Genomic DNA, 12,150 nt, shown 5'->3' with positions numbered 1-12,150 from the left:
GGGTCTCTGACCTCCAGAACTGTAAGAGAATAAATTCGTGTTGTTTGAAGCCGCCAATTTCGTGGCAGTGTGTTATGGCAGCCACAGGACACTGACGCAGCCCCCGACTGCGCTGACCTGCCCTTCCCAAGGGTCTCGGTTTGCATGTGTCTCTTATGCTTCTCTTCCAGCACTTACCAGTCTGGTCTGGGCGCACATCTCCCAACTTGTCTGTGAGCAACTCCTTGGCTTCCTGTGCTTTCCAAAGGTCCCCGCCTCCCTCCCCAGCCCCGTGCACCAGCTCGCACCTGGCAGGCACCTCATAAATGCTGGCCCAATGTAAGTAAACCTGTGTCTTTATTTTTATTTACAGCAGTGGAGGGGAACAGGCTTTTGACAGCAGTAACTGCTGGTTTCTCCAGCCCATGGTCTGACAGCTGAACGGGATGCCCAGGGCCTGCTGAGTGCCAGTCCAAAGCGAGCGGCCGTCACACGTCCAGCTGAAGCAGAGGGGTACTCAGCTTCTTGCTGGGGCAGGAGGCCACTCTGGCTGTTCATGGCAGCCTGAAAGAGGCCCACGAAAACCAAGGCGACCAGATCCCAGCACAGTGGGCAGCAGGCAGGGGAGGATTTCCGTGGGTCCCAGCTCTGGTTTATTCTTGACGTTCCTGTCCACCTGGGGCCACTCAGGCCTTCTAGGCTCTGCCCTGGGAAAGGCACCTGAGTTTTTACACCTGTAGACAACTTCAGCACAGAAACAATCCATCCCAGCTCCCATACTTTGCAGCAGGAGAAATGTTGGTTCAGAGAGTGAAAGCAATTTGCCCAAGTTCACACAGCAATTTCGTGAGTCTCAAAACAATCTTGAAGACTCTTGTCCAGTGCTGCCTCCAGGAGACTGGGGATCTGGGTGCGTGAGGCTGGCCTCCCTCCAGGGGATGGGATCTTGGGGAAGCTAGCCAGAAGCTGGGAGGGTGCAGGCGCAGCCTCACTTGAGGTTGTGCTGGCTCTCGCGGTGCCGCCGCAGGTCTACCTTGCGCTGGAAACCCTTGGCGCACAGCTCGCAGCTGAAGGGCTTGAAGCCCGTGTGCTTCCGGCTGTGGGTGATGAGGTTGGAGCTCTGGCTGAAGGCCTTCCCGCACACCTGGCACTTGTGTGGCTTCTCACCTGCGGGACAGCAAGGCCAGGTCAGGGCCATCCGCACCGGGCCTGCTGCCCCAATGCCCCGCATTTGTTCTCCAAGCTTCATTATGTTCTATCTCACGGACAGCCCCCATGCATTTTAGAAGGTAATTAGAAAAGGGGGACATGCAAAAATATGACTCTGGCCCCCTCCACCCACTGCGTTGTACCCGGGTTAGGGCAGGGACAGGTCTGTCCTGTTTATCCATATAGCCCAGCATCTGGCACAGGGCCAGGAGCAAAAGAGGCACTCAGCTAACAGCTCAGGAATGAATGAATGAATGAACAGGGGGATGAATGAATGGAGGGATGAATGGATGAGTGGAGGAATGAATGGATGAGTGGAGGGCTGGAAGAATGAATGAATGGATGAGTAGAGGAAGAAGTGATGAGTGGAGGGATGAATGGATGAATCCAGAAATCATCAGTGTTGACTTTTGCTCCTTCCTTCCAATATTTTTTCTATGCATTAAGTGAACTCAAGTAGCACAGTGTGTCCAGGCCTCCTGTTGGAGGGGAGCACGCCCTCCCGCCCCTGGTAGCTTGACCCTGCGCCATCCTGAAGCCCAGGGCTGCCGGAGGCTGTGCCTCACCCGTGTGGATGTAGGTGTGCTTCTTCATGTCCGACTTCTGGTGGAAGCGCTTGCCGCAGAACTGGCAGGGGTAGGGCCGCGTGTCCGAGTGGATGAGCAGGTGGGTGGACAGCGTGGACGAGCGCTTGAAGGCCTTGCCGCACATCCGGCACTCGAAGCTGCGCTCCTGCCGGAGGAAACGCGGCCCCGGGGGATCAGGCTCGGGCGGGGCCTCGCGACCCGGGACTGCCAAGCTGGGCGCAGGACTGGACCCGGCCGGGATCCCCTGAGGAACAGGACACTCCGTTGGGGTGGCCTCGAGGACGGGGCCTGGAGGAGCAGGACCCAGGCACCCCATTCCTGCGTCCCAGGAGGAGCTGAGGCTTTGTGCCTGAGTGGCCTCCTGTGGGACTTTTCCTTGTAACCTTCAAAGTATTCCCCTCAAAATAAGCCTCAAGACATGTTTGTTGACTGCCCAATGGACCGACTGAGCTGGGAGCTTTTTGGGGGATTCGCATTTCATTTCCCTTAACCCAGAGTGAGTTCCTTGAGGCAGGGATGGTCACGGGCTGTGCAGTGGTTTAGCTAAGAGTCTGAATTATCAGGGCCCATTCTGGCTTCTGCCTCTTACTAGCCACATGATCTTAGGGGAGTCATTTAGCCTCCCTAAGACTCAGTTTCCTCATCTGTACCTTGGAACAGTAATAGTAATGACCTCAAAGGGTCGTCGGCAGGATTGGAGGCTGAGAACTGAGCCAGCAGCTGCACGTGGACGTGCTCATGATCACGCGTCTCCCACCAGGTCGTTCCCGTTTACTCAGGTGTGAGCGGCTCAGGGCAGCTCCAGTGTCTCCCAGGGATGGACACTAATTCCAGGGTACTAGGTGGGACGAGAGGAACCCTTAAGGCTGACTCCAGGATTCTAAGAGTCTAGGGCTGCAAAGGTGAGGACCCCTGCCCTGGGCACTCAGGGGGTTGGATGATTTGTGAGCATCTCGCTGCCCCCCAAATCCCAGATGGGCCAAGAGCCTCTTCCAACTGTTCATGGTCCATCAGGGACTGAACCGGATTACAGGCGGGTGTTGGGGACCCGGACGGAGGAGGCAGATAGGGAAGGACCCCCGCTCTGTGTCACCCTGTGTCAGAGACAGTGAGAGACCCAGCCATAGCCCCTAGGCTTTCCTGGGAGAAGCAGAGAGCAAGAGTGGGAACTGGGGGCCCCAGGCTGGGCCAGCTGCCCACCTGGGAGTGAACATGCGTGTGCTGCTCCAGGCTCACGGCGTGACCAAATGTTTTGCCACAGACGTCACAGGCGAAGGGCCGGGTCCCGCTGTGGGAGCGGCGGACATGCACCTCGAGGCCATGTGGGGTGGAGAATACCTGGGGGCAGGGGCAGAGCATGAGGCCAGTGGGGCCGCAGAGAGGGAGATGGGCCTGCGGTCTGCTGGCCAACCCCACCCCCAGCTCCAGCCACGGGGAGGTGTTCAAGGGAAGGAGCCCTGGATTGCCGATTCTGCTGGCGTGTGCTGTGTGTCCTAGGAAGGTCTCTTTCCCTTTCTGTGGCTAGGTTTCCCGTCTGTAAAATAGAGGCTGGGAGAGGGGTCTGGAAGGTCCCTCCTAGCCCTATCTAGAGGCTGAATAGCCTAGTGGTTAAGAACCGGGAGTTGGCCAGAGCCAGGTTTGAATGCTGGTTCTGATATCTACTTGCTGTGTGTTCTTGGGCAAATGGCTCAACCTCTCCGAATCTTAGCCCTTTATCTACCTCCCAGGGCTCATGCATGTTAAGTGCTTAGCACAGGGCTGGGCACACAGTCAGGGCTTGATAAATGGTGATGAGGACGAACAGAGTGAATCCTTGATCCCACCAGGGGACCTGAGATTCACAGCACAGGGAACACCCAGCTGTGAGCACCCACAGCTGCCAGGGTGCAGGAGAAGGATGAGAGCAGGGCCCGAGATCCCTCCCGTGCCCTGGCTGCTCACCTTGTTGCACTTGAGGCAGTGGTACGCGTCCATGCCCGGCGAGTAGCGGAGGCTGAAGTCCAGGGGCGGCTCGGTGCTGGGCACCAGGGGGCTGCCGTACAGGCTGACAGAGCGTTCCAGGAAGGCCGACTGCATGGTGGAGGGGGCCTGCCGGTAGCTGTGGCTGTAGGACGAGGCCAGGGCATCCCAGGAGAAGCTGGGCTTATAGAACGGGGGTGAGTCAGAGGGTGGCAAGTCCCCATCCTGGGGTCGGGACATCACAACGGAGCCCTCTGTGGAGAGTAGGACACATACATGGCGGTGACATTTAAAAATAGGTCAGCCACTCCCCACCACCCTCTGAGTGACCTCATGCTGAGGGTGTCAGTGGGTAAGCCCCAAATATTTACCGTGAGGGAAGGTCTGCGTCCTCACCGTGGCCCCTCAGCTTTCCAGCCCAGGATCGCACCCCGCTCCCCCGCTGAGCACCGCCTCGCTGCATCGGCCTGCCCAGCTGCCCCCTCCGACCCACCACATGGAAGCCCTCCTCTGGGAATGAGCTCCCGGTCCAGGAGGGGTCCAAGCAGAAGCCCAAGAGCTCAGAGTGCATCCAGGGGACCTTGTCAATCCTTCCTGACTCCAAGGTCCCTGCTTCCAGGAGCCCATCCACCCTCCACTCACCGCGCACTCGCTGGGGAATAGCAGGGTACCTGGTGCTGATGACATCCTGGCCAAGCTTGGGTCCAGCTCCAGCCCCGGCTCCCGTTTGAGATCAGTCCAGTCCAGGCACTGGTTTGGGAACAGGGTGCTGAGGACAGGGTCGTTGCTCAGGACCTGGTCCCTGACAACTGTGGGGAGACAAGATGGTCAGAGCCACCAGCTACAGCTCTGGGAAGTCAGCAGGGAGCCGGGGTAGACTCCTTCCCTGGAGGAGGGGACCCAGAGAGAGATCCACGTGCTGCTGTCTCTGGCTGCTCATGCTCAGGGGCTCTGCCCCAGGGTAGCGGCCAGGAGGAGATCCCCAAGGAGAACTCTTGGACCAGTCTTGGTTTTCCTGAGCACCCCAACCTCAGCCCTAGATCAGACCTCTGATTAGGACCCCCACGTCAGCTACTGAGGACCACCTCCAATCCTGATGCTCTCATCACTCCAAGGAGTCAGAAGAGATGGGTGCATTCGTTCATCCATTTATTCATTCATTCATTCAATCAGCATTTACTGAGCTCCTCTCGCTTCCAGAGGGGGCACTTTGGGTGGGATGCCGCTGCGTCCCCACCACATGGGGCAGGGAGCCCTGGGTGCGTGCAGCAGGAGGCCAGCCTGAGCTCTCACTCACCGGGGCTAAGGGCAGGAGACCAGACCGGTTCATCCTCCTGCACACGGGGCTGGTGGTAGGTGTGAGCCTTCTTGCTCTTCACAAGGAAGGAGCGTGGCATCTTCGGTGTGAGTCCCACCCCTACAGGGGGAGAGGGTGAGAACAGTTAGGAGGGACAAGAGGACAAGACTCCGTATTTAGAGCGTCCTCCTGAAATCCGACACCTCCTGTCCTGGATTGAACAGTATCCTCCAAAAGTTCATGTCCACCTGGCACCTGTGAATATGACCGTATTTAGAAATAGGGGCTTTGCAGATGTGATCAAGTTAAGATGAGGTCGCACTGGGTTAGGGTGGACCCTAATCCGGTATGACTGTGTCCTTACAAGAAGAGGAAAGTTTGGACATGGACACAGACACAAGGGAGAAGGCCACATGGAGAGGGAGGCAGAGACTGGAGTGACGCTGCTACAAGCCAAGGAATGCTAGAGACTGCTGGCTGCCACCAGCAGTTTGGAGAGAGGCTGAAAAAGACCCCCCATGGAACCTCCACAAGGAATTGACTGTGCTGACACCTTGATTTCGGATTTCTAGACTCTAGAACCCTGAGACAACACACTTCTGTTTCTGTTGATCACCCACTTTCCGGTTCTTTGTTATGGCAGCTACAAATCCTGACCCCACTCACTACTCTCTTGCTAGGAAACCAGCACACCCGAATTCTAGAAAACCCCGGGGCCAGGCTGCTCCCACTTGCATGTCCTCAGTTGCACTGGGAGCAGGGAGCAGAGAAGGAAGGGCAGGGGGGTCTGCAACTGTGACATACTGTAGACCCCACAACCAGAATGTTCCATTTGCACCCCACTGGGATCTGCCTTCAGAGGCTCAGGTTTTGGAGTCAGAGGAGCATGGGTTAGAATCCCTGCTCACCTGCTGTGCAGTCTGAGGCAGAACTTAACCTCTCTGGGCCTATTCCCTTTTCTGTAAGGTGGGGCATCCAGGGGCGTAGTGCTGGTGAGCGCATTGTATGTGCTCAGTGCCTGTCACAGGGGGCCTGGCGGCGGGCTGCAGCCAGGGGGCCACCTCAATTGCAAATCCATGTTATCATGCCAGCTGGGATCCCTGCAGTCAGAGCAGGGCCGCGCCTCCTCATCCACAGCCCCAGCCCAGATTCTGGTCCCTAGAAAGAGAGGGGCCTTCACTCTCAGTGGGGGTGGATGGGGGCATTGGAGTTGTGTACAGGGTCTGAGGCCCCAGAGGAGCCCCCGCTCCACCCCACCCGGAGGCCTGAGGTCTCTGTAGATTCGGAGGAAGAGGAGAATGTTCACCAACTCCAGGAGCTGAGAGTGGCCAGCCCAGCCCAGCCCGGTCACTGAACCCACTGGTCAGGGGATGGGGGGGACTGGCCCTTGATCCCACGTCGGGGTTGGGGAGTGGCAGAGCCAGACCAGCGTGACCACCCAGGACTCCTGGCCTTCCGTGCAGAGCCCTCTGGGACAGAGGGTGTCTCCTGCCCCCCCAAACGTCTCACATCCCTGTGCCTAGACTGCGAGGCTCTCCTGAGGGCTCCTGGGAGACCCGGAGCATCTTCCAGTGGTCCTCTCTTCTCCCCACCCTCAAGCTGCACCCGGGAAGAATTTTAGAGGAAATACTCAGCCAGGTCCTGTGGGCTCCTCTGCTGGCCCCATTCCCCAGGCCGCGGAGGAGGAGTCCCTCCCATCGCCCTCCCCGGGCCAGCCCCATGCAGGGCTGCAGGGGCAGGCGATAGGGCCTAGCGCGGGAAAGGGATTAGGGCTGCTCTGAACAACAGCCAGGGCCTGGCTGATAAGGCTGTGGTTGAGGAGCAGGCTGGGAGGAGGAAGATTAGAGAGGGCAGCTTGGAGCTCTGCCTTCGGAGCAGGCCCGGGGGTCACCCCTTCCCCAAGAAGATGACCCAGAGCCGGGCAGAAGAGGGACCCCCCAATCGTGCCCAGACTTGCTTGCCTCTCACCCAGAGCCCCCTGGAGGCATCAGGAGTTGAGGCCTGCTTGGCCCAGGGGCCATCCCAGGTGCTGCCCCCCTTGCTGTAGGCCTCAGTGTCCAGATCTGCTAAATGGGGTGACAATCCAACCTCCTGGGATTGCTGGGGAAGAAGGGACCTCTATTTATTATGAACAAGTGTGTAAAGTGCTCAGCGAGGTGCCTGGGCTGTGGCAGCACTGAGCCTGAGGGCGGGTCTCAGCCCACAGGAGCAGGAGCTTCGGGAGCATGGGCACTTCTCCCATCCCATCCCGTCTAGTTGCATCCCCAGCGCTCGGCCCATAGCAGGCTCCAAGGATGGGGGCCAGCCCTGGACCAGGAGCTGGGACCTGCTCCAGGCCCTTCCCCTCTGGGCTCTAAAGTGAGGGGCTGGGACTTGAAGGCCTCTGGAGTCCCATCCAGCTGTCAGATTTTGACCTCACAAGGCTCGCCTGGCCCGCCGTCCCCCCAGGCCTGTCGGGCAGCCCACGGTGGCCTTATCTCCCAGGGACAGTCTTCTTCCTCCTGCCTCCTCCCTCTCCCCTGCCAGGGCTCCCCACAGCCCCCATCCTTCCCCCTTCTAACTCCTGGCTTTAGGAAGCCCCCTGGGGAGAGTGGGAGGAGACCCCCATGCACTGAGGGAGGGCCAGAAGACTAGGTTCCCTTCGTCTTTTGTCTGGGAGGGGGGGGCCTCCAAGGACCATCGTCTGTTTCTCTATCAAAAGGTGATTTTCTTTTTACATAGTATTTTATTAGGAAATCAACTAGAACCAAAGGTAGGCATTAAAGCCGCTGTGCCAGAGCACCAGGAAACTCTTCCTGCTGCCAGGGCCTGCATGGCCTTCGCTCCCTCAGTCCTGACCTGTGAGCTGAGTCACTATTACCCCACATTATAGAGAAGGAACCAAGGCTTAGAGGCTGGCTCAGGATCCCACGGCAGAGTGAGGCAGAGCAGGAGTCTGTTGCCCGCCCCCAGGCCTCTACGCTCTTGACCATCAGACCAGGGAGTGGGTACTTATTCAGTGTGGAGGCAACTGAGCTGACACACTAAGGAGGAAGACGAGACAGCGCTCAAAGCTCCCACTGTGCATTATGTCACCGAATCTGGCATCCACTGGGGCAAGGGAAGCAGTGATTGTCTTCCCGAGTCACAGGGGGAAACCGAGGCTGAGAGAGGAAAGAGGCTTGTTCAGGGGCCAGTAGCAGAGCCAGGCTCAGGGCTTCTGTCCTGCTAGGACTTGACTCCTGGCCTAGGGCTCTGCCCATCGGCATCTGTGGTCCTTTTCAGCGCTTGATGGAGACAGCCTGCCCAAGCAGGGAGGGGAAGGTGGTTGGCAGGACAAGATGGCGGAAAAATTAAACTCCCCTGATCCTCACGTCTTTTCTAGGCGCCAGAAAGCCCCACACGGGTTCCTGAAGAGTGTCCGGGGGACAGGCCAGTGAGGGAACAGGCCTCTTTTAGGAAGCTTTGGTCTTCCGTGGGGCTCAGAACCTGAGAAGACCCTAGAGGTCCACTGATTCGACCCCAGGATGACAACACAGCAATAACGCTCTCTGGGGTTCATGAGCACTCACACGGGGAGAAGGGCGCCCAGCTTCCAGGGCTCCCCAGCTGGAGGAAGGTGACTCTCAGGGCCTACTCTAGTGATCCCCCCGAAAGACCCCAATCTCGTCCCCCTTCCCTCCCCAAAACGTCCTCTCTGCTAAGCCTGGCAAAGTGACAGTGGCACAGCCAGCCCCATGGCCGAGCCTTCAAGCTCACCGTGGGGACCAAGCACACCAGGAGAACTTCCTTTTGGCCCCTGTTAGCTGAGCTTAAAAAAAAAAAAAACAGGAACCAATCACCTATACTGTAGTTAATTAACAACCACACCGTTTTGATTCACACGAACCCGTTCTGAGAAAGAGCTCAGCGCAGAGATTGTGAAAGAAGCCTAAGATTTCTTCATAAAACAGAGGCCTTGATGCTATCGGGCCTCCGGAAAGAGACTCATTGTTAACATCTCTTCAAAACCCCCAATCTTGATAGAGGGTCCCCTGACCCTGAGTCAGAATCTCGGCCGAAGCTTCTGATGGGGGTGGCCCTGCACCCCGACTTCCAGTGGGGTCAGAGAAGCAGGCCTATGATTTTCACGCAACCTGTCACCTCGGGCCTCCCGTGGGGCTGAGTCTCATTTTGTGACCTTGAGCTTGACCACATGTCAGCCGCCAACCTGGGGCTTGGTTTTCCTCTCTCTCAGAAGGGACGGTTGGACTAAGAGATTTCTAAACTTCCCTTTTGCTCTAAAATCCCAAGCACAGTTGGCTGATCTTCAGTGCCAGAGCGGCCCACCTTGACTAAGAAACTCATCTCTCGGGTTCCCTTTTGCAAGGTTGGGTAAGACTCGGTTGTTTCTCATAATCAGCTACAGAGGTCCCTTTGGACTTCCTTTATATTTAAAGACGTGACTCATGGGGAACACAAACAAACAAACAAAAAAAAAAACCCCTTTCCATGCAGGATCCAGAGGAAGTGAGCCCAGGTCATTTCAGGGGCCCCAGCAGAGAATGGTCACTATGATTATTGGAATGGGTTCTCAAATTTCTCCTCCTAAGTTCAGAGAATTCGACATCAAAAGTGGGAAAATCCATTTCTGGTTGTACGCTCAAAAGAATCGAAAGCTGGGACTGGAACAGATATTTGCACACCCAAGTTCACAGCAGTGTTATTCACAACAACCAAAAGGTGAAAGTAACCTGAGGGTCCATTAGCGGATGGATGGATGGGCAACACGTGGTCTATCCACACAATGGAATATTTCAGTCTCCAAAAGGAAGGAAACTCTGACACTTGCTACGACATGGGTGAACCTTGAGGACATTATGTCACGGGAAATAAGCCAGACACAAAAGGACAAAGACTATATGATTCCACTTGTGTGAAGCACCTAGAGTCGTAAAACTCAAAGAGACAGAAAATAGAACAGTGGGTGCCAGGGGCTGGGGGAAGGTGGAATGGGGAGTTAGTGTTTAATGGAGACAGAGATTCCATTTTGCAAGATGGAAAAAGTTCTGTAAATGGATGGTGGTGATGGTAGCACAACAACGTGAGTGTACTTAACGCCACCGTACTGTTCACTTAAACATGGTTACAATGGTCAATTTTGTGTTATATATATATTTTACCTCAAAAAAAAAAAAAAGGCGTGAACAAAACACTTCCTGGGCATCTCTGTGTTAGAGACTAAAGTTGCTCCCGTTGGTTCGAATTCGTGGAACAAATGAACAAAAAACCTCCCTCCAGACTAAGGAGGGGTAAGGTTTTCTGTTGTTTCTGAGAAGAGTTGGGAGGTTGTGTCACAATGAAGCATCACTCGATCAGGCCGCTTCCCCACGGGGACCGATCTGGAGTCCTGGGCTCTCCACTGGAGCCCCCCAACCCCACCCCACGCTCCTGAGAGCCTTGAGCAAATGGTCCGCACTGGTTTTGAGTGATTCCGTCAATCGGACCTCAGCCAGGTATCGCTCTCCGATGTTCCCCAAGAACTTTCTGCAGGGAAACCAACATACTGACCCCAAAATCTGAGTTGGAAGAGACCTTACCCATCTCCTTATCCAAAGATTCCCTTCTCCACCAGCTTGGAGGACAAGAAACTCACCACTTCACCAAGACTCTGAAATATTCTACCTGCTGCCCAGTGAGAAGTACGCAGGAGCTGTGAGCCCCCACGGGCAGGTGCGGCTCAGCTCTCTTCCACGACCAGAGACGGCAAGTCAATTTGCCCCCCTCTCCAGAATCTCATGAAAGCCATAGACTTTCTCTCCAGACAAACGTTCACAGGCACATACCCACAGCGATTCCACGGACGCCTCCTTAATAAGACCTGTGGCAGAGCGAGTATCTATCCCCAAAGACTCTAACTCGGCTTTTTCTCCAAAAATGGGTAGAAAAGGCGCTGACAATCATGGGGAAAGCAGAGCTGAGGCACCACCTCCCGTCTACAGTTCTCTTGTTCCTGGAGGCAGGAGGAGTGCAGTACGAGATGGCAGCCTCCCCTGTGCCCTCAGGATGAGAGGGCGCCTTGCTCTCACAGTGTCCCAGGATGGTTGGTGAAGGTTGCCTGGGACTGCAGACGCCGGAGCGAGAACTTCCTTCAGAGTTCTCTCAATCCCGCTTTCTTATTTTACAGACAAAAAAGGCTCGGAGTGCTGGGGGGACGGGGCCCGTTTGTGCCCGAGGGGGGACGCATCACACTCTGCCCGGGTCCCTGGGACAGCTGGGGTGTGGGTATGACATCGTGCACGTCGGTGATAGCTGTCAGCATAAAACTGAGTTTTGGAACGGGTGTTTATGTACAGCTGGTGGAAGGCGTAATTCCTAGACAGGCTCGCAGCATCTCAGATAAGACTGACTCCAGACCACCTCTTCTCTCCTGGCTTCAAGGGCTAAAATCCACACCCTCTAAAAGATTTTCCTGCCCACCTTATTCTTCCCATGACTGCAAAAGGGACTAGGTAACCTGCCTGGAAACAATCTAAGTCAGACATGCAAATTGAAAAAGCAGCGGCAGGCACGGTCTCCAGCACTCACCTCTTGCCCAGGTCTGCCGTCCGGGACCAGCGCTGGGAACCTCGGAGCCTCTCTCTGGGGATCGGCTCCACTCTGTCAACTTCGTGACTCTCTGCACAAACAGATACTTCTCCTTTTTTTTTCTCTCTCTCTCTCACTGTGCGTGCGTGTGTGTGTGTTTTTTTTTCCTCTTCTGTTCCCCTCCCTGATTTTCAATCTGATTATTTGTGTCAAAATCTGGCGGCGAAGGACCAGCCAATAGAGAGGGCGCGAGCAGTGCGGCTGTATTTGCTTATCAAAGCTTTCCAGGACTCAGGACTCTGAATTCTCATTTCTAACTCTCCACTCCCGGAGCAATACTCTCTCTCTCCGGAAATTTTGAATAACATCTGGATGAAAAGAAAGTTATGGTAACATTATTAAATTAAAAAAAATTAAAGTTAAAACATTTACTTATAAACCTGATTTTGTATAGAAGATGCTTAACTTTCTTTAGCTTTTTTCTTTCTTTTTCTTTTTCTGTCTTCTTTCTTTCTTTCCCTCTCCTCTCGCCTTCTTTTCCTTCCCTCCCTCTCTTCTTTCCCTTTTTCCTTC

General features: G+C 55.6%; 1 protein-coding gene across 1 annotated transcript; it reads right to left on the bottom strand.

Moving 5' to 3' along the window:
- Positions 1-967: 967 nt before the first annotated feature.
- On the bottom strand, positions 968-11,605 carry GFI1B (growth factor independent 1B transcriptional repressor). Its single transcript, XM_046653712.1, has 7 exons — positions 11,578-11,605; positions 5,032-5,151; positions 4,406-4,543; positions 3,717-3,988; positions 2,976-3,113; positions 1,755-2,019; positions 968-1,146 (listed from the first exon to the last, which is right to left on the bottom strand). The coding sequence occupies exons 2-7, from the start codon at positions 5,129-5,131 to the stop codon at positions 968-970; spliced, it is 1,092 nt and encodes a 363-aa protein (XP_046509668.1). The 5' UTR covers positions 5,132-5,151; positions 11,578-11,605.
- Positions 11,606-12,150: the final 545 nt, after the last annotated feature.

This window comes from Equus quagga, chromosome 1, assembly GCF_021613505.1.
Source record: "Equus quagga isolate Etosha38 chromosome 1, UCLA_HA_Equagga_1.0, whole genome shotgun sequence".
Classification (NCBI taxonomy): domain Eukaryota; kingdom Metazoa; phylum Chordata; class Mammalia; order Perissodactyla; family Equidae; genus Equus; species Equus quagga.
This window is presented reverse-complemented; position numbering and strand designations above follow the sequence as displayed.